This window comes from Musca autumnalis, unplaced genomic scaffold (genome assembly GCF_047663935.1).
Source record: "Musca autumnalis isolate F117 unplaced genomic scaffold, ASM4766393v1 scaffold_1, whole genome shotgun sequence".
NCBI classification, from domain to species: domain Eukaryota; kingdom Metazoa; phylum Arthropoda; class Insecta; order Diptera; family Muscidae; genus Musca; species Musca autumnalis.
Window position 1 is genome coordinate 195,563,604 of NW_027411644.1, and position 21,723 is coordinate 195,585,326.

Consider the following 21,723-nt stretch of genomic DNA (forward strand, 5'->3'; position numbering starts at 1 on the left):
CAAGTTCGAACGATAAGCCGCGCAGTAAATCCCCGCTTGTAGAGGCGATACAAAGTTTGTTAATATAGAACAAGAATCCAAATTTTCATAGAACAAGAATCCAGCCCCTGGTTTATACTTATGCTCCGAAATCCTGAAATAAACCACGTTGTTTACACTTATTTTTTGTTGATTTTAAACATATCACAATAATTAAGGTAGATGCATATGTGCAGTTGGTCGAACATGAATTTTCAAAAGAAGTTTTTGCAAATTTAATTTGTCGTTAAAAATATACAACAATATACATACATAGAAATTTACTGCTTTATTTCGAAAAATTGTGTATATGTGCATATATCATAATTACAGTGTATCAAGATTTATTTAAATAAGGTAGAAGTGACAATCAGCTCTATTGTATATGGCAGAGTGTTATGTAACTAGGACGGAGTGTAAAGGGGAATAAGGCATACCAAGATGTCGCTGGTATACACTTGCCATTGAAGAAATTCGGTCTAGCTCAGTGGCCACTCCTGACTAGCCATAAACAAAATTGATTCATTATTAATTCACAATCACAAACAGGATGCTTTATTTCAAAAAAATGATATGATGTTGTTGTTGTTGATATGGGTACCCAAGGTGTTTGTTGGGATACCATGCCCTCCCAATGGATTTTCTACAAAATCCCCAATGAGTCTCATCGATGATGATGACTCCCAAAAATTTGGCTTGGCTGACCCTTACCTTTACCTTACCTTATATTGTTCAATTAGAACCTCATGATGATTAATTTCAGAATTCAAAACATGTTTATTTATAACTATTCGTTATAATAAGAACAATCAATAAATGCTTAGAGGTAATTTTATAATTAATCACTATTTGATTATTATCTAACTGATATTAAGTTCCCAAAATCAGTAAAAAAAAAACAATTCAATTTATATTCAGTTCAGAAATGTATACAAAATTCAAATTTGTTTTTGCATGTCATTCCCATTCGTGCCACTGTGCACCAAAATATTTAATACTACCCTCAATTTTTCTACCAAATGAGCTCACTGGATAAAATGCTGAAGGTGAATATCCAATAAGGATAGATGGACGGAGATTATAAATAATGGGATTGACATTATATAATTATCAGGTAAAATTATCAATTAGAACATATGCATATATATACCATATGCAGTACAAAACAAAAAAAATCGGAAATGTCCGCATCAACAAAAAAAAAAGTATCATTTACTGTTTCGGTTGACCACAAGTCAATTTAACGTCGAAAAGATTCTTAAAATTGTGTGTATTTATATGTCCATATATGCATATATTTTAACCGAGGTATGCGACTGATATGATTTATAAATAAAGATGATGTTTATAGATCGTAAACATAATATTCTTAAAGATCGAAATTCAATAAAAACATCCAATAAATTTGTACTGTATACGATAATCACAATCTGTCGACCTGCAACGTAGTCTCGACGTATAAAAATTTCTTAAATGCTTTTTATCAGAAGGCGCGGAGTTTTAAACGAAGTTTCCAAAGATAGGAGAAATCTGTTGTAGGTTCTTTTGTTTGCTTAAGAAAAGTCGCACTCGAAATTATTTAACCAAATAACAGAAAAAAACTTCGAAATATCCATCCACAAGAATCACTATTGTAGGAAATAACCGTCAGTAAAATATCGAATACTAGATTTGTTCAACAAAATTCGGATGAAAATTGTACTATATCAAGTATCATGTTCTCAGGGACCTAAATTTTCTGACCGGCCTACACTGGGTAATCACGGGTTATTTTCCTACAATAAGCAATGGACAACAAGTGAACAGGCATACGCCGAATATACCCATAAATTTGGAAAAAAAGAAACAATCTCGAGCGCAGAACAAAATGAAGATGAAATTTGAAAAGCACGAGAAATGCTAATAGAAAGAAACTACAACAGTTGTTGATTTAGCCGACTATTTCTCTTTCCCAAAAAAAAGAGATTAAAAAAATCATCAAAGAGAGCAAGAATTTGTTTTCTCTCACTAAAGTGAGTTGGATTTATCGTTGATAGAAAGAAACAGAAAGATGTTGTTGTTGTAAATTTCTTATTCGAAAATGGAAATGAGAACAATACAACAACAACGTACACTAAAACGTTTCTGTTAAACCGTTATTGCAAAGCTTTCATGATTATCTTCATCTTCTTTTTGCACGCGGAGACGAACCGTTACAGGTCCAACAACAACATTAATTTCTTATACACATACATACAGGGCTATGGCTATGTATGTGTGCATACAAAGTGCAATGCCAAGAGAATACTTAAAAAGAGAAAGAAATAAATAATTTGCTCTGCTGACGTCGAGGGCTGGATGTAGGAACTGGTTTCCAAAATATAAAGATGACTACTCGGCTTCACCGTCGAGGAAAACAGCAAAAAAAGACTGGTCCCACACCTCCCGGTCTGTAACTGGTTGGTATGGGTTACCAGGAAGGAGCAGGATGGTTGCACCGACTATATCTGTGTGTTATATTGCGTACTTACAGTTGGAGGGTAGGCATTACCCTTAATTTGGATTAACATCTCCTCTCTAATGCAGATTGAAATTGTGTATAAAATGGCGGCAATCACAATGTTGTTAATGGATGCTTTTGTGTGAAGGTGGTTCTGTGAGTTGTGGCTTCCTTCTATTGTGTCGCAAACGGGAATGCTGGCAAAAAGTTCCAGAAAGTTCTATTTTTCGAGGTGGTTGTGGTGGCTTAATGTAACGTTAGTTACACAACGTGGATAATGGCCGACAAAAAAAATTCTAGGCTGTGATTGCGGATTTAATTTTCCTTTTTATTGCAAATTGTTTAATTGTTCCATAAAGCGGGCTAAAACGATGGTTGGTTTTCCTCAACTAATTTGTTCGCCGTTGCACTAATTAAGCGAGGTTATCTGCCGGTGGTTGTAGTGCACGAATGCGGCAACACGTGTAATTATGAATTTCACAACTGCAATCAGGAAAAAACACGAATTCTTTATAATTGAATTCAACAAATTTTCTTTTCCACTAAACTCACCATTTCTTATAATTTTACCCTTACTTGGGGCTATGAAACAATTTTCCAATTGGAAATTACTTATTCGTTATGCGAATTGAGTGAGGTTGGGATTTACTTCCCAATATTCACGAATTACACTTTTTTAATTTTTTTTCCTTTTCAGGGATGTTGCCGCCACCACAATTTTATTCGAATGATTGCAATTTGTCATTGCCTTTGGTGCCTGACATTTGCAATTAGCAGTGATGCCACATCGACAAAAAAGAAAAACAAAAATTGTGTGAAGAGGAACACACGATGACTGTGTGCTGTATTGCACACAATCACGACGTCGTATACGCAGCGGCTTACGCCGTTGTTATACAAGGTTAACATAACAAGAGCGCACAGCTGATTAAAAATTTTTCCGTTAGTGACCGACTTGTGTCAAACCGATTTTGATATGTTTTGTTTTTGAAATGTCAAATATCAAAGAGTAAGTCCCAATTTACATTAGGCGAGTTTACTCGCGGCAAGTCTCTGTTTGTAGGAGAGACACGTAAGGGAATGGAAATGGTAAAAAATTGCTCGTACCGGCAATTTTCAGGCAATTCCATTTATATTTTTCGTATTTGACATTATTTTCATTGCTTTGAAAACAAAACTTGTCGGAACAGAATTGCTTTGTATAAATGCAAGAGGCAAGTTTAAAAGGGAACGAGAAAAATTGCCGCAAGTAAACTCGCCTGATGTAAATTGGGACTAAATATATACCCACATACATAACAGAATTTTCATTTGAAACAAAAAGAATTTTAGTCGAATGGTCTGTTCCTTTACTTTTGAAAGTGGTAGAACCGGCAAAAGTAGCAAAAGTTGTAATCTGCTTCCATATGAATTGTATGGTGTCTGAAGTAAAGGAACGCTTTTCTAGTAAAAAGTTGTAAAACTTGAAGATTCTTGCGCGTAAAGGAACAGAGCTGAAATAAAAATAAATTTAACACAACAGATTATGTTAACGCAAAAGAGATGTGAAATGGACCGCTGGACATTTCATGAAATAAAAGACAAATCGGCCACTAAGCCATGTATGTCTGCCTGGAGCGCGCAATAAATCACGAACATATCAACCTATTCGGTCAAAAATTTGGAGCTCGTAATATTTGTCCGAATTTAGATCAAGTTTAAAAATTTTCAAAATTTTTCTCGAAAATTGTGCGCAACCCTGTCACGGATCTCTCGAAGAAAGTAACCAATTTGGTCCATTTTTTTTGGATCGTAATACTTCTACTAGAGATATATCTGTAGATTAGTTTCGAATATGTACTATATCGGTCCATCTCCCACACAAAAATTGGGAAAAGTGCAGTTTAAGACCAGCTCTCGTATGGTTTTGATTCTTGATGGAACTGATTGTTTAGAGCTCCTGAGAAAATGGGTCGAAACGGTAAAAACCCCTACGGTCATCATGTGTAGTGGCTAGTGCTCACGATAACTTTGGAACAACATACTGCGTTGATCCAAACTTTGCATATCATAACATTTCTAACAATTTTAGATAAAGTTGGAAGATGGTGCTTATCGGTCCCCTCATTCCGGTAACTCCCCAACCAAAGATAGACATTTTTATACCCTCCACCATAGGATGGGGGTATATTAAGTTTGTAACTACGTTTGTAACTACTCGAAATAATAATTGTAGACCCCACAAACTATATATGTATATTCTTGATCAGCGTGCAATTCTACATCGATATAGCCATGTCCGTCCGTCTGTGGAAATCACTCTAGCGTCCGACCGGATTGACGTAGGTGGATGAAATTTTGGGAAAATCTATTATTTCAACGTAGAACTTTTGGTATTGAAAGTGGGCTATGTATGTCCACGCTTTCGTATAGCCCCCATACAAAATGACGCGTGACGCGTCGTCGTTTTAAAGAATTTTTAAGATATTTGTCCCATACCACCGAATTGGTTGTAATTTGGTATTTTGTGTCTCCAGAGGCCAAAAAACATTCCTACCAAAGTTGGTTTATATAGGTCCACGTTTTGGTATAGCCCCCGTATAACGCCTCATATAAAGTACGCGTCATTTTACTAAGACTAAGAAACATTTCGACCATAAAATGTTTATATAGGTCCACGTTTTGATATAGCCCCCAAAGGACGATATCTCCCGATTTTCGGTATTTTGAAAGTTTTGGCCTCATTATCACACCGAGATGGCTGAAATTTGGTATTTAGTCTTCGTTGGGGATATAAAACTTCCCCCCCAGAAATTTGTAGGTATAGGTCCACGCCATCATATAGCCCCAATAGAACGGTAACTTCCGATTTTCGGTATTTTGAAGGTTGTGGCCACATTAATCCACCGAAATGGCTGAAATTTGTGGTGGAGGATATAAAAAGTTCGGCCCGACCGAACTTAACGCTTTTCCCACTTGTTTTAAGTGAACTATTCGAAGATTCTTATACCCTAGACAGTCGGCAGCGTTAATTTGCATTAACTGCCTTAATACAAATTAATTCGTGCATTATCCACATTCTTAATGCACAAAATTAAAGGGAATTTAAACTGAATTTAGGTATTTCAATATGGCAATGCTGTAAAAGAGAGCCCATATTCATGTAGAAGAGAGCATATTCATGCTCTGAGACACAATTTGCATTGGAAACAACAACAAAACAGTTGTTTACCAGCAAATAGCTGTTTCGTAAATGCATTTGCCTCTCTCTCGATTTTGCTCAGCTCTGGGGCTGGATTCTTGTTCTATGAAAATTTGAAATGAAAAATATTTCCTTTACATTTTTTTCATTTGACAGTTTTCTTCCTTTATAAAAGTTTTCATTTCACATTTTCATAGAAACAGAGCCCCTGGTCATGGTACAATTAAAAAGGTAGAAACAACGGCGAATTGCTACAACAAAGCAACTTTTTTTGTAATGTAAAATGTCAAAATTTTCGCCAAATGGTTTCTTGTTGTCTCTTTTCATCGCTTGTGTTTGTCTATAAAGTGTAGTCATGCTATCTCCTACTTACCGAATCATATGGTTTTTTGTTTTGATTTTTCATGGCAAATTCCTATTTTTTGACGTTTTAGATTCGATCAGCTGGGCTGAGGCATCAACCTTTGTAATTGTACCATGATTCAGTATAAATTCAATTTGATTTTGTGCATTAACAATGGGGATACTGTTCAAATTAATTTGAATCAATGCAAATTAAGACTGCCGTCTGTCTAGGCTATTAGTCGTTTGCAAGAAGTCACTGGACTTATACAAATTTGTACAAATTATTGAATAAATGAACACACCTATTATTAGTAAAATTGAAAACCGAATATTTTTGACACTCACTCTAATTAAATAGGTCACCCATTGCGCTAATAAGCAAAAATTAAAAGACATGTTAATTTAACATTCAATATAAAGTTATTTATTTATTAATATTTCTTTTATAATTAAAACTTAGTGTACTAAAAATACAATACATTGTTTCTTTTTTAATTTGTAATTTATAAAAATTAAATTAATATTATACTATAAAACTAATTAATAAAAAAATAAAATTTGTTAACAATTAATTTTCATTAGAAAGAATAATTAACATAGTATATTGTGGCTTAATACGAAGAAGCAGTAGAATATATAAAAAATTATATTGTAGAAAACACATAAACATAGTTAATTATTTTCAATAATTTTATATTTATATATAAAAATGGAGAGTAGAGGAAATTACATTAAGATTGTATAAGAACTAACTACAAGTTATTATATATATTAGGTTGAAATCAGAAGTATATAATAAACAGATAAAAGGAAAGAAACATATAAACAGAAAGCAGATAAAAGGAAAGAAACAAGAAAATTAAGAAAAAAAAAGAATTTTATGATTAATTTAATAGCATGGATTTTTCTTTTGTTTTTTTCTTCAGCACATGGAAATACATACATATGTTTTTGGTTGTTATACATTTATTTACTTACAAAAAGTACGTAAATTTTTGTTTAAGAAATTACTCAATTTATGACTAGTTTCCTCTTTTAAAAGTTAAGTTTTTCTTGGTTTCTATTTGGAGTCTTCACATATGCATATAGGGGGGAGGGAGGGTTTCATATTCTTGTTTTTAATCTTTAAAAGATTTAGTATATATTTATTTTCGACACATACATATACAGTACACATTTAGAACGGTTTTATATTGTATAACACTTATAACATGTAATAACATCAATTTAACATTTTATTGTTTTTTTTTGTAATATAATTTATTCATATATAAGTGGTTTGTTTTTTGTTGTTGTGTAAATTTAACAATAGTTGATTTTTTATACATACAAAAATAAAAACATTCAAAAATATAATTTTTTGTGTGAGTTTGTTTTTCGTTTCTCTAGTTTAAGATTTGCAATTTTTAAATGTTTCGTTTTATGAAATTATAATAAAATTCAATATTATTTTGAAATTTATAACTCTTTTGGTTATTGTTAAAATTAAACATCTATATTTATGAAACAAAGTGTTTTATTAGCTCTTCATTGATCGCGCTCTCAAATTTAAAGTCATTAACAGAAACTTTTTGGCAATCTATTTTAAGAAAATAATATATTTTTGTGCTTATATAAAGTATAATATTTTCTACACTTCTCCTATGAAATTATTATCTAATAATGTGACAAATTTCTGTGCTTAAAAATGCCATTGTAATATAAAAAAAATATTTTTATTTTTAAATATTAAACTTTAACAGGTACTCAACACATTTACAGATATTTTTTATAAGAAAACGTAAAGTTTAGAATATATACTATTGTAATTTTATAAATAGTTTTCATTAAATGAAAGTTCTAGTTAAAGTTTTCTATAAAATTTGAATTTTATTATAATTTCAAAGTTTTGTGGATCATGCACCGCCTTAACTCCCATTAGGTTTTTATATCTTTTCAAGATTATTTTGTATATTTTGATTTTTTTAATAATTTGCTATAACATTTTCAATAAGAAATTATCAAAAATTATATTTTCTTTACAAAGTTAAAAAAAAACATTCAATGGAAGTTCATAACCTCAATTGTTGATTTTATTTGAATTGAAAATGATAGCGAATTTTGTTTGTTTTTCATTTCACAGCACTGGATAGGTTGACGTCCAGTTGGCTAAATGAAATAAAACAAAATTTTATAAGATGAATATCCTAACACATGGCACAAACTATTGTCGAGCAAGAACTTACTTAAGACCGCGGCCCATACGGTCCGTTGAGCGTCGCGTTCCAACAATAACACACTTCAAGAAGATTTGCACAAACACAAATCATCGAATAATTAAAAACTGCTGGAAGAAGAAGAGTTGCAAGTGCTTGCTAGAAGAAGTTTGTCCAGCAAGAATTTGTTCAGTAAAAGAACTGTCAAAATGTCTCTATCGATTCGCTCACTTTTGCTGGCTTTTTGTGTTAACAGACGACTTCCAGAAACAATTAGTACAAATTGTTACAAGTTTTAGGGTAACCAGACAGACCTAATGATTTGAGCTCACTTGCTCTCAGTAAGCGCACACAGCCGGTTGCTGTAGCAAATATTTGCCTAATGCAGGGACGATCTTCTTTGCAAGACAGTTAGTGAGGGCGCCCACTGAGTTGTTTTTGCATTTGGTTCTCTCTCACGTACAGTGTACGTGTACATTAACAAACGATGAACATCATGTGGTTGTTGTTTTTTTCACAAACGCATACATACGTGCTTTATTATTGATGGAAATATTATTGGCGACACTGGCCTAATCTGACCTTACCATTAGTGTGGACCGCGACATAGCGCAAACGTCAAATAAATCCTCATAAGAAAGGTTAAGCCGAAAACAAGTTATAATGCAAACGCCATTTTAAAGTCTTAAATCCCTGATCTGATGCCCGCCATTACAATTTTTTTTCTTTCCTGAACTTTTCTATAAAACTTGTTATGAGAGAGCAATTTTGACAGTTCCCTCTTTTGCCATGGAACAGACCATGATGAAATAATAGGGTGTCATAAAACGGTCAGCTGATAGAATTGAAACCAAGACCATTTTTTCTATTTAGAGGATTTTCGGAATTTTGTGACCCTTTTTGTCCGAATGAACTTGCCGACAAAACTATGGAGCTGGATCAAAGCTCAAAAGTTTTGCGAAGGAGCTACCTGAAGGAATGGACTGGATTGCCCATTTTGGAAGTGGATCTTATTTTGGGGGAGGTACCGGAAGGAGTGAACCGATAAGCACAACCTTCGAACTTTATTTAAAATTCGCAGAAATAGTACGATATATAAAGTTTGGAACAACATAGTTCCAATTCGAAAGTTGTCGTACGCACCAGCCATGATGGATGTTTGAATTTTTTACTGGTTTCTACATTGACTAGTTAATATGTATATCCATGGTAGAATAAAGTAAAGGTAGGCCACAGCTAACAGCTGATTACAATTTTTTTCTTTTTATGGCCTAATCTGTCAAAAGCAGGGTTGTCATTTTGTACTGTTTTTGACATTATGCAATCATAAAGGTAGATGTATCGCTGAATTGTTCCAACAAAAAAAAAAAAATTCTGCTGTAACACTATATCTTAAAATTGACAACAAGGACAAATAATGTGTATTCGCGTGGCAAAATAAAATTGTTGATTTTTTAGCAAAACTTACGAATGAACAATTTATCAAATATTGATATTAATTTAGATTTGTTCCAAAAGTACGGGAATGTAAAAATTAAAATTTTTGTAAAAATTCTGCTGACATTTATCAGCAAATCGGATGCCAGCAATCACGATGTCATATTAGCCAAACTTGTCAAGTAGAAAATAAGTGAATGACATTTTTTCATTGTCATAAGTTTGGGAAGAACTTTTGCTATTTTTGAACACTTTTCCAACAAGAATATTCTGGAGCCTAGCTAAAGAAATGTTTTTACACTATATGGCACTTTTAACATATAAAGCTCTAAGTTCCATATGTTTTTGTAATACGGATAGCTATGCAGGTACATCTACCATTATTATTTTAACATACCATTTGACGTTTTAAGCCATGGCTGCAGGGTAACATTTCTCAGTGATTTTTCATACCTGGCCTACCTCTACTTCATTGTACCATGTGTATATCCGTTGGAATGTATTCCCATTATCTAGATGATTTATGCATGTGCCTGGACATTTGATAACGTAGATATTCTAGCCTTATTGTTTGGATAACATCTTATAAATCACTATAACATGTCCATATCGTTATACAAGGATATTTTCTTATTGTTGTTTTTGCATGTGTGTATGTATGAAGTTATTTTATACTATGTACCTTTAGATTCTACCTAGGTTGTATGTATGTATGTTCATAAAACAAACCATTTAATGATTATATTATACATGTTGTTTGTTCTTGTTGTAGTTGTTCTTTTCACAGAAATCTGAGGTAGTTGTTCCATATACTCTTCGACAATGTGTGCCATACAACAGCTGGTATATATACATATGAATATGCGTTTGTTTGTTGTCTGTGTGTGTGTTTGATTGGTTGTTTGTAGTTGTAATTTTCAAGTTCGTCTTTCATCACCAAGGATAAATAAGGACACAACAAATACTCATTTGTAATCCCCTCTCTTGAGCTCCAACATTTAGGGAACATAAAAAAGTACCTATGTTTGTATGTGTGTTTCCAACAAATACTCACAGCTGATGGTTGGTTGTTAGGAGCAGGAAGGAAATCTTATTTGAAAAAATAAACATTTTCCTCTTTTTTCTCTCTGTTGGTGTTTACCAACCATTGGTATTAGATATGGCTTCTAATTTGGCTGCTTTAGCTATAGCTGCAGCCGCTGCTGCGGCAGGATGTTGCTGCTGTTTACTAGCCACAACAGCGGCAGCAGCTGCCAACAGAGATGCAGAGGAGGTGGGCATAAAATTCACATTGATATTGATGGGATGTACAACGGGCATACTATTGAAATTCTTTTCCAACAGATCGATGCCGTTGAGGAAGGGTATCAGTATATTGTAGTCAACATTGAGTGGTACATAGTAGGTGCCTTGGCTGTGTAGGGCAAAAATGGGCACAGCAAAACTACGGGTTGGCAGTGGAGCGGTGGTACTGGTGGGTGCACTTAGATGTGGTTTTAGGGGAGCGCTGCTGGACGTTGTTGTTTCTGTTTTGATATCACTGAACGGCGTAAAGGGTTTCTCTTCACGTTGGGTGTTTGTGTTGTTGTTTGTAAGAAGAGATGCAGCAGCAGCATTGTTGGCTCTCTGGGCGGGTGTTATTCTCAAATCGGCCTGATCAACGGTATTCTCACAATGGGCATTCAATGCTTCGGCCATTTTACGTTTCTTAGCCATAATGGGAGCTATTTCAGGCTCTGTACCATCTTTTGAGTGATCGGAATGGGCATGTGAATTTTCACTTTGTAACATTGGTGGGGCGGGACAGTGTTCCGATGATGATTGATCATCGTGCAGTTCATGATTGAATCGTTCTTTAATGTGATTTTTGTACTTGTAATTGTTGTTGTGCTCAATATCATGAGAAGATTCGGAAAAATTACGCAGGCGTCCACCATGTAACAAACTGTCCTGATGGTGGTGGGCTAAATGGGCAGAATGATGTGAATGTTGATGGCCATGGGCGCCATGATGTGAACCGAGTAGGGTGTCACGCGGAGGTGGCGAATGCATATTGGATGTGTCGGTGTGCAAAAGAGGTTCACGCGATGAATCGAAATCATGATTACTGGAATCTGTGTGATGATGCAGGGAAGCTGGTGCTGTGGATGTTATAACGGGTGCCTGGTGGGGTTGTTGTGTTGAGGTGGCCGTTACCAAGGCACCGCCTGCAGTCGGTCCCGTAGAACTGGTGGCATTATTCGATGTGGTAATTACTGATCCTGAGTTTGAAGTGGTTGAATTACTAGGAATATTAGTTGGATTGTTGGCATTAGTCGTGCTTGAGGTTGTGTTGGTGGTAGTGGTGGCAGCTGCTGCCGCTGCACTATTACTTCCCACACTATTGTGATGATGTGCCTCATTGGTGTTACTATCCAAGGCAGCTGCTGCAGCAGCATTATTACGTTGCAGTTGATTCAAATGATTGCGAAAACTGAGATCTTTAACATCGTTGTGATCGTTACTGTGCTCAATGTCTGAGGTACCCAACATATCACGCAACTGACACAATGGTGGTACAGTATGAAACGTTTGATGGGGGCTGCCACTGGAAGCGCTAATATTATCGGCAGCTGTATGACAGCTGCGTGTACGGAAACAATCATCTGCAAAGTAAAAATAGGAAATGAAAATAACAACCTTTTAACTATCTTATCTAAGGACTTACTCTTCATAACTTCTTCACAATGTTCCTGCAGACGAGCCAGTAGACGATAACAAAACTCCTGCTGTTGACTATCATATAGAAATTTGGCTGCTTCTTTCATACAATCCGTATAACCCATACGATAATCATTTTCCTTTTGCATACATTCACTTTGCAAATGTTTCAAATGACGTATGGCCATTTCAATTATTTCCGTCTTTTCAATACGGCCACGCCCCTTACGTTGATATTGCGGTGGGATAAGGCGTGACAAGTCCGCAAGACATGAATTCATCCGATCTCGTCGTCTTTTTTCAATAATCCGATGTGACAAAGGATCTTGCTAAGGTTGGTAAATGGGGAGAGAATAAGAGAAACAGAGATTTAAATTAGTTACTGAAATTGGTTTTTGAAAATAAATTTAAAAGTATATTCCCTTAACCATAACCTCAATTTCTAAATAAATGTTTTTTTTTTTGTATATGACCGATAACCTTCTTTTTTTGTTTCAGAGGAATACCAATCAAGGATCAAAGCTATAGTTTGAATGTGTGTGAAAAAAATAAATATGTATCTTTCCTAAGTGAGTTTTGACTACCTTTCATTTGTACGGTACAAACGGGTTAGTGATAAAGGCACTCCGTTCGGTTAATTTTAACATCACTTGTATTGCATCCAAAGGACTCGTGACAAAGTCATTCCGTTAACAGTAGTTTCCCTATTCATATCCAAGGCAGTTTATAGATCCCTGCAATATATTTCTCAAAACAATATTGCCATGTTTACATTATAGATTTTTGCCGAGTATACGAAATTGTAAACGTGCTATTAAGTCATTTACATTAGAACTTTTGCCTGGCTAACCTTCTTTATAACGATTTATTTGACGTAGACGCAATTATGTCAAAAGCATTGGATTTGACAGTTCAAATCCACCAGATTTACTAAATCCAGTTATATGTAAACCATGGCACAATAATAGAGGTCATGGTGGAATATGAAGGTGTTACATCAATTTATACTAAACGTTAAATTTGGTCACAATAATGCATTATTGTGAATTGCTTGTTTACATTATGAATGTGTTTTTATTCACTATAATGAATTTTGACAACTAGTGTGATAACCAGCTGTTTTGCCGCTGTACCTGTATTATTGTGCCATGATACAAGTACAACGGAAAAAACAGCTGATTATCACACTAGTTGTCAAAAAGTATTATTGTGAATAAAATCACATACAAAATGTAAACAAGCAATTCACAGCAATGCGTTATTGTGAACAATTTTGACGTCTGGTATGATTTGATGTAACACCTTCTTATTCCACGTACTGTTATCGTGAATTAATCCTATGAAACGTTTACAGACATTTTGACAGCTTGAAGCAATTTCAATTAATGTATTTTGACAAATAGTTTGATAATCAGCTGTTTTTGCCGTTGTACCTGTATTATACCCCGGATTAACCCAGTGGGTTTGGGGTTTAAATGTCAATTCCAGGGCCTATACAAGGTCGGCCAATAAGCCCACCTGATTATTATGTTTGTTGTCAAAAGTTGTTAACAGAATTCTGAATGGCCGACCTTCTGTAGGGCTTGGTCAATTCCATAGCGCAAACGTCAAATAAATCCTCATGAAGTGGGTTAAACCGGCAAAAAACTCCAGTGTAACCGTACTATTATTGTGCCATGGGTAAATGGCACGATTATTGTTATTGATGTATTCTACCAGGGGAGTTCATTACTTGAGATCAATTGTATTATATTTAATTTTTTTTTCACACACATGGAAACAAACAGCTTTTCATTTTCTTTCAAATAAAAAAAAAATAATTCAAATGCAAATTTTGTTTTCTAATTATTTTAAGGTTATGTATTGTTTTTGTAGCTAATGTTAAAATATTTCTTCTAAATACTGGTTGATTTTTGTTGATAGTTTTTGTTTTATTTTATATATTTTTTTTAAATAAATATTTCATAACTATATACTGATGTTATTTTCTAAATAATGTGTGTAAAATGCGATGATGCAGAACCATCGGTGAGAGGTGTGCGGGGACGCGTCCTGTGCTGACAACAACGTCACAATCTCCATTTCCTTCCATGTTTAGTTTTGGTGGGGTTTCTATGACTTCCTTTCATTTCCATATAGATATTTGTGTATCGTTTGTGAAAACAATATGTAAAACAACAACAACAACTAATAATAAATATTTACCCTCGATGTTTTGTTACGTCTTCCGGTATTATATTCTGCATCATCTTCACTGTAGCCGGTGGCATTTGTTGAAAAATTTAAACTTGATTCTGTGCAATATGGAAAACTGGATACGGCCGCATCGCTGTAATTGTTTTTGTAATTTTGATGAAAACGTCGTTGTTGTGGTGGGTGAGGATAAAAAGTAGAGTTTGATAATTGTTTATGAAAAAAGAGAGAGAAATAAAGAAAAACAAAATACTTTAGTTCAAATGTTTTATTCGATATGTATTTTATATGGAAATTAAATCTAAAATTATAATGGCTGGGTTGGGGTTTTGTCACTCAAACCCTTACACACAGAGTATCTCAAAAAATTGCTCCCTCAGGTCTCAGTTTAACACCAGGGCCTTTTTTAAGTGTGGGGGCGGCGCTCAAGACACTCAAGCTTTAGTTTTTGAGAAGAAGAAGAAGAAGAGGAAGAAAAATCGAAAAAAGAATATACAAAAATTATAATTTAAAGAAAATAAAATTAAAAATAAATTTAAACGCTTCTCTTTGGGAACAGAAGAAAATTGATCTTTAAACAATTTTAAAACATACCCATTTTAAAAGAAATTGTATATCACAAAATTCTTCACTAGAACTTAAATGATGAAAAAGACGTACGAAAGAAAACATGATACAGTAGAATTGAAAATTTCCATAATTTTGAAACTCCTATTGCAGTTAATTTAAAATCAACACTGTTTTATCGGCATTACTTACCTTTTGTCAAAGCAATGGCGTACCTTATAATCCTTGAAAACATGGCGCCCGACTTGCAATGTTTTCGATGTTTTTTCAGTGTTAATTTTAAATTTAAATACAAAGTATGTTTTAAAATTATAGAAGTAATTCTAGTCTGCTTATTTTTTAGAGTTATAGAGTACGTTGCAATATCGAGTGGATTTCAACTGTCAAATTTAAACAAACAAATCCCCACAAATTTCAATAGAGCAAAATTTAAATGGGGATACACATACGCTGTATGGTATATCTTGCTTAAGTTTGCGTTAGACTTTACACTTATACGATGATTAAGTGCATTTATTTGACATTTATTAATTAAATGACTTATTTGGTTTTAGGCATGGCGCAATAAAACGCATTTTACACTTGCACTTAAAATAGTTTTTTTTTTGGGAGTTTACGTCATTTATATGACAGATATTGTATGGAATTGACAACTTAAATGATGCATGTTTTATAAAACATGTTAAGTGTAAAATGCGTTTAAAGAGGTGTTATATCACCACCATGGCACAATTACCAGGTAGATGCATCAGCCAACAACTACAACAAAAACCAGTTCAGTACTGTGAAATGCCAAAAATGTTTTCCAAATATAAAGCGATTTACACAATTTTTTCAACAAAATTTTGTTAGGCAGATATTAATAAACGCACCATTACAAAAATTCACAATTTTTCGTTTAATTTTTTTTTAATTTTGTGTTTTCAAATACAACAACTTTTTTTGACCGTTTGCAGTACATCAGCTGTGCTGATGCGGCTACCTATATGACTGTGACATGATCACCATTGATTATAGTTGTCAAAATGCATTATTGTGAATAACATCACATACAAATGGTAAACAAGCAATTCACAGTAATGCGTTATTGTGAACAAATTTTAACGTTTAGTAATAGTCCGTCTACATACAACAGAATTTAATAAATGTAAAACGGCGTTTGAATTAGAGGTTTTTGCCGGATTAACCTCCTGTATGAGGAATTGACATTTGAAATCCAGTGGGTTTATTAAATCCGGTTAAGTGCAAATGGGATATAACTGAATTTCAGATGTCATTTCCATTCCTTAAAAGAAAGGCCAATATTTTGGCATTTCCTACGAATTTCCAAGTAACATTTTGTGTACCTTTTCGTCCCACTGTATTAGATTCTATATAAGTTGCTTCTTATTTCTCTGTTGGCTTCTTGGCACAAATGGCCAGCCGACATGATGACATTATAAACAATGCCAAATGTTCTAAATTTCTCATGTAGATACATACAAATTTTGATTATTGACAAAAACAATACATAAGAGTGTGGGAGGCGGTATAGGGCGGTTTTTCATTGGTCATTTTATCCACTCAATTATAGTACGAAAATAACAGACAATACTAATAAAGAGGAGCACAATTTCGCAATGATGAGGTTTGTATGCTTAAGAGCATGGCGCTTAAGCTAACTAATTATGATGATGCTAATGTTTATTTTGGGTGTGGTAATATATGTGGGAGGGTGGCATTAAAAGAAAATAAAAAATTTATACATATATTTCCCAGATGTCAAATAAATGTTGAATGCTATGCTAATTAGCACATTTGTCAATAAAAATCAACTTTTCTACTATCAAAGCACATTCTTAATGTCGATCGGTTAATCTAGGGTCAATATATCGATGTATCTCCAAAGAATCGAATGAAAATTAGCGATTCCATTTTTATTTGAATGAAATGGGTTATCTTCATTCTGTTCCTTACTTTTTAAAGGCCTCTGCACATATGGCGCGTTGAGCGTCGCTTTACAACAACCACATGAAAACTTCATGAACAAATTTGGCATTACTTACACATTTTTCATATGGTAGTTGTTTTCAACGCGTACATAAGCTGCCTTGCTTTCCTGCTTCATTTCTGACATAATAAAAATAAAAGAATAAAGAAGGCCGAGCAAATTTCGAACTGGGTTGCCCTTTTCTTTTTTATTCTTTTATCAGAAGGAAACAAGGTAAGCAGGCAAGGCAGCTTATGTACTCACCCCTAAAGGCCTCACACAACGGACCGTATGTGCCGCGGCCTTAAATGGTTTTATTAGCACAAATTGTGAACTAATCTCATATAAATACTGTACGAGGACGCTATCAATCAAAAACGTCAAAGCTTGAGGACTCTCAAGCCGTAAACATATCCAACGTTTCAGTATAGTTGGACCTCGTTTCTGATATAAAATAAAGAAAAAACGCCCAATTTTACTGAAACGTTGGATGTTTTTCTGCTTTATTGCTGAGTCTAAATAGCATGTGAACATACCTATACAATATAGGGATACATAAATGGACTATAGACAAATCCTAATATTAGTGCATTTACATCAAACGTGATTCCGTCTCGGAAAAAAGTGTCATCTACATATATATTATTGTATATCACTTTTATGCTAAGTTTACATTTACGAAATCCACTCGATTTCAACTGTCAATTCCATAGCTCAAACGTCAAATGAAATCTCATCTGGATTTCATTTGACGTTTAACCTATGGATTTGACAGTTGAAATCGAGTGGATTTCGTAAATTTAAACCAAGCATTAGATTTACGAAATCTACTCAATTTCATATGTCAATTCCATAGCGTTTACGTCAAATAAAATCCAGTGGATTTATAACTAGAATTGACGTACATACTATGAAATTGAGATTTGAAACCGAGTGGATTTAGAAGACTAATTAATATTAGTCGAAGGTCACATTAAAGTTGTTTCATTGAAGCTTTTAGGTGTTCTTAGGTCGAGTCCCAACTACAGCAACTTCATCATATTACTGTAGTATGGAACTGACCTAGCAACCCTTGATTTCATGAAATTGTTTCATTGAAACCACTTTAGTGTAACCAAGGACTACTACGTTTACATTTACGAAATCCACTCGATTTCAACTGTCAATTCCATTGCCAATTGATTTCAGATGAGTTTTCATTTGACATATACGCAAAAGAATTGACAGTTGAAATCGATTGGATTTCGTAAATGTAAACTTAGTATTATTTTCCAAAGTTCGTGTTTTAAGTGCCACTGTAAATTATTACGGTTATTCTGAACGAAAGTGGCATACATATGTACCTTCAAATATAAATGACAGTTTTGCTTAAATGTTGACGTTTTTGCTTGTCATTGTGTCACCGTTTATGCTTGTCACTCATCCACAGCCAGAAGTCAACAAAATCACTGTCATTTCAATCTAAAGGTGTGTTTTGCTCACTTATAAAAAGATCTACAGATGGAAACATACATAACTGTCGCCTACAATACGAAAAACTTTAACGAACGTTGAAAATTTTATGACGATCCACCAAAAAACCCCATTCATTGTTTTTATTTCTATTTTTCTCCTTACCTATTAGGGCCTCTCGGAAAATTCATGTTTAATGGTTTTTTTGTTCACTTCACTTTTTTCAAAATTCTGAAATCTGATTTGTTTTAATTGCCAACAACAAATAGCATACAATTTGGTATTGCAAATGCTTAAAAGCAAAAACAATGAACCCAAAGTACATTGAATACAGAACAAACCGGCCCCTATGGCATGGCTGTGTAAGTACTAAAAAAAAAATGTGCAAATATGTGTCATGTCGGTCGGATGGCAGCATCATCAAATATCGTCAACCGCCGCCAAACATCACCACCCCAGATTCAGAGCATGACAATTTGCCTCATCACAGAAACACGTTTTTGCTGCATGTCTACATTGCTGAACAGACAAGATCTGAATGATCAGTGTGCCCGTTGACGTCACTACTGACTGACGACTTCTTCGTTAAACGGGTGTTATTTGGTCGTACGCCCCCTTTTTTATTGGCTCTCTGTGTCTTGTCGTATTTTTATTTTCATACTATTATTTCAAAATCATCGTGTTAAATTTATGGGACAAAGCAAAGCATAAAGCGAAGGAAAGAAGAAAAAAAACAACATGACAACAACTATATGAAATAAGAAATTATTTAATCTTTGGCGACACAGCAAAAACAAGTGGCCACCAAAACGAAAGTATAAAGCAAAATGATCAGATTTACAACGATAAATAGAGCGACTCATCCATTAGAGGCAATGTTGCCCGATATTGGCAATCATTACTCATTTTAATTGTTAGGGTTGCCCATGGCGCAATATACAAGGTGGAACACAAAAGGTAGAACCTCAATGGATTTTTGTTGCTTGCTCTGCTTTCTTGGCCTGAAAGCGAGCAATTAAATGTAAACAAAAATGTTGACAACTTGAAGAACTTTCAATCTAAGTCCCAATTTACATTAGGCGAGTTTACTTGCGGCAATTGTCAGTTTGATGGAGAGAGAGGTGAGGTATATGGTAACCCTTTGCCTCTCAACACCCTCTCTCACCCTCAAACTGACAATTGCCGCAAGTAAACTCGCCTAATGTAAATTGGGACAAACTTGTGAAAAAACAAAGTCCCAATTTACATTGGGCGAGTTTACTTGCGGCAATTGTCATTTTGTAGGAGAGAGAGAGGTGAGGCATATGGTAACCCTTTGCCTCTCAGCACCCTCTCTCACCTACAAACTGACAATTGCCGCAAGTAAACTCGCCTAATGTAAATTGGGACTAACGAAAGGGATGTGTAGTTTAACTCAAAGCTCAGTACTATTATGGTACGTTTACATATAACCGGATTTGGTAAATCCATTGTATTTAAATTGACAAATCCATGGCATATACGTCAAATAAATCCTCATAAAGAATGCTAACACGACAAAATGCTCTAATGGAAACATGGCGTAAGAAGGTGCTCCTTCAAAAACAGTTTCTTGTTAGAAGAAATTTCTCCACCAAAAACTTGCAAGTTTTCAATGAAGAACAGATAGTTAACAGACAACTTTCTGTAACAGTTTGTACAAATTGTTGCAAACTTTTGAGTAAGCAGACAGACCTAATCATAATAATTGTCAAAGTTAATTATTGTGGATGAAATCACATACAAAAGTCTAATAGTAGTAAACGAAATGTAAACAAATTTTGACATTTGGTTTGAAATTGAGCAACTAATACAACACCTTCTCTATTTCGCCATGGTCGGGCATTATTTGTAAAGAAAGACAGCTTTTAAAAACGTATGTATGTCATAGGACATATGTCAAATAAATGACGTATTTATCCCAAATAGTTGTTTTAGGTGCAAGTGTAAACTAAGTTGAACGTTTGAAAGGCAAAGTTCCTTTTAGTGAATCGTTTAAATGAACCCTTGACGCTAGTAGTGTTATAGTAGGTTTACATTTACGAAATTGAGTGAATTTTAACTGTCAGTTCCTTAGCGTATACGTCAAATGAAAACTCATCTGAAATCCATTGGATTTTATTTGACGTATAAGCAATGGTGTTGACAGTTGAAATCGAGTGGATTTCGTAAATGTAAACATACTGTAAGAGCGCATTTACATCGAGCAAGTATTAGCAAATCAACACCCACTTGATTACACCCATGTCACAATAATACAGGTACAACGGGAAAACAGCTGATTATCACACTAGTTGTCAAAATCACATACAAAAGGTAAACAAGTAATTCACAGCAATGCGTTATTGTGAACAATTTTGACGTTTGGTATGATTTGATGTAACACCTTCTTATTCCACCATGATTACACCCAATTTGTCAAATTCATTGCTATTGTGAATTATAGTTCGTTTAGATTTACGAAACCCACTGCAATTCAAATGACATATGTACGTCAAATAAAATTCATTAGATTATGAAGTGGATTTATTTTTGACAACTTGAAGTAATTTCTATCAAAAAAGTCTTGTTGTTGTATTGACCATGAAGTAGACATACTCAGGAATATGTATTCCTTTAAAATACCCCAAGATTAGTGGTTGGTCTAATAAACAATATCCCCTAGACTTTTTGTGCAAAAATCCCCACATTAAATCCCTAATATCGTCACTTGATGATGATCATCATCTACGTTCATTTGTTTATGCTTAAAAATACCAATAGAATTTGAACGTAAATTTTTCATGAATTAAATGAGTGATACTATGATGTCGTTTTTCTGGTCTTACCTTTGAGGCTATTTTTGGTTTAAAGGGGATCGATCTAGTTGTTGACGTTGTTCTACATATGTATGTATGTATGAAAACAATTGCAATTTGTTGTGGTTTCAAATTGACGTTTGTACTTTTGTTGTGGTTTCAAAATAAATGAGAAAAAAACACAAAAACGAAACGAAACATGAATAAAAAACGTTTTGTTTGGGGTCGATGGTATTATTGATGAAAACGGATGGATGGATGGTTGTATTGTTTTTGTTTTCTTTATTTACGTTAATGAGAGACAAAACAATAACAACATCCTCAGCACGCCATGTTCAGTGATAGGTTTCATGTTATTCACGTGATATGTG

General features: G+C 34.1%; 1 protein-coding gene and 1 long non-coding RNA gene across 6 annotated transcripts in view; both read right to left on the reverse strand.

Annotated features, from left to right (window-relative positions):
• Window positions 1-771: 771 nt before the first annotated feature.
• LOC141391026 (uncharacterized) lies at window positions 772-3,368 on the reverse strand. The gene is made up of 2 exons (XR_012409544.1): window positions 3,050-3,368; window positions 772-2,980 (listed from the first exon to the last, which is right to left on the reverse strand). It is a non-coding gene; the product is annotated as an uncharacterized lncRNA (long non-coding RNA).
• A 3,603-nt stretch (window positions 3,369-6,971) lies between these two features.
• cwo (transcription factor cwo) overlaps window positions 6,972-21,723 on the reverse strand; it is a 70,814-nt gene continuing 56,062 nt past the window's right edge. For 3 of the 5 annotated variants that reach the window (XM_073959584.1, XM_073959585.1, XM_073959586.1), the window contains 3 exons: window positions 14,561-14,684; window positions 12,363-12,684; window positions 6,972-12,300 (listed from right to left, as the gene is read on the reverse strand). In XM_073959584.1, the coding sequence (XP_073815685.1) occupies window positions 10,793-12,300; window positions 12,363-12,684; window positions 14,561-14,684 (1,954 nt within the window). In that variant the 3' untranslated portion in view covers window positions 6,972-10,792. Of the gene's footprint in view, window positions 12,301-12,362; window positions 12,685-14,560; window positions 14,685-18,701; window positions 18,812-21,723 lie in introns of those variants that run through there. The other 2 variants (XM_073959587.1, XM_073959588.1) reach the window with 2 other exon arrangements.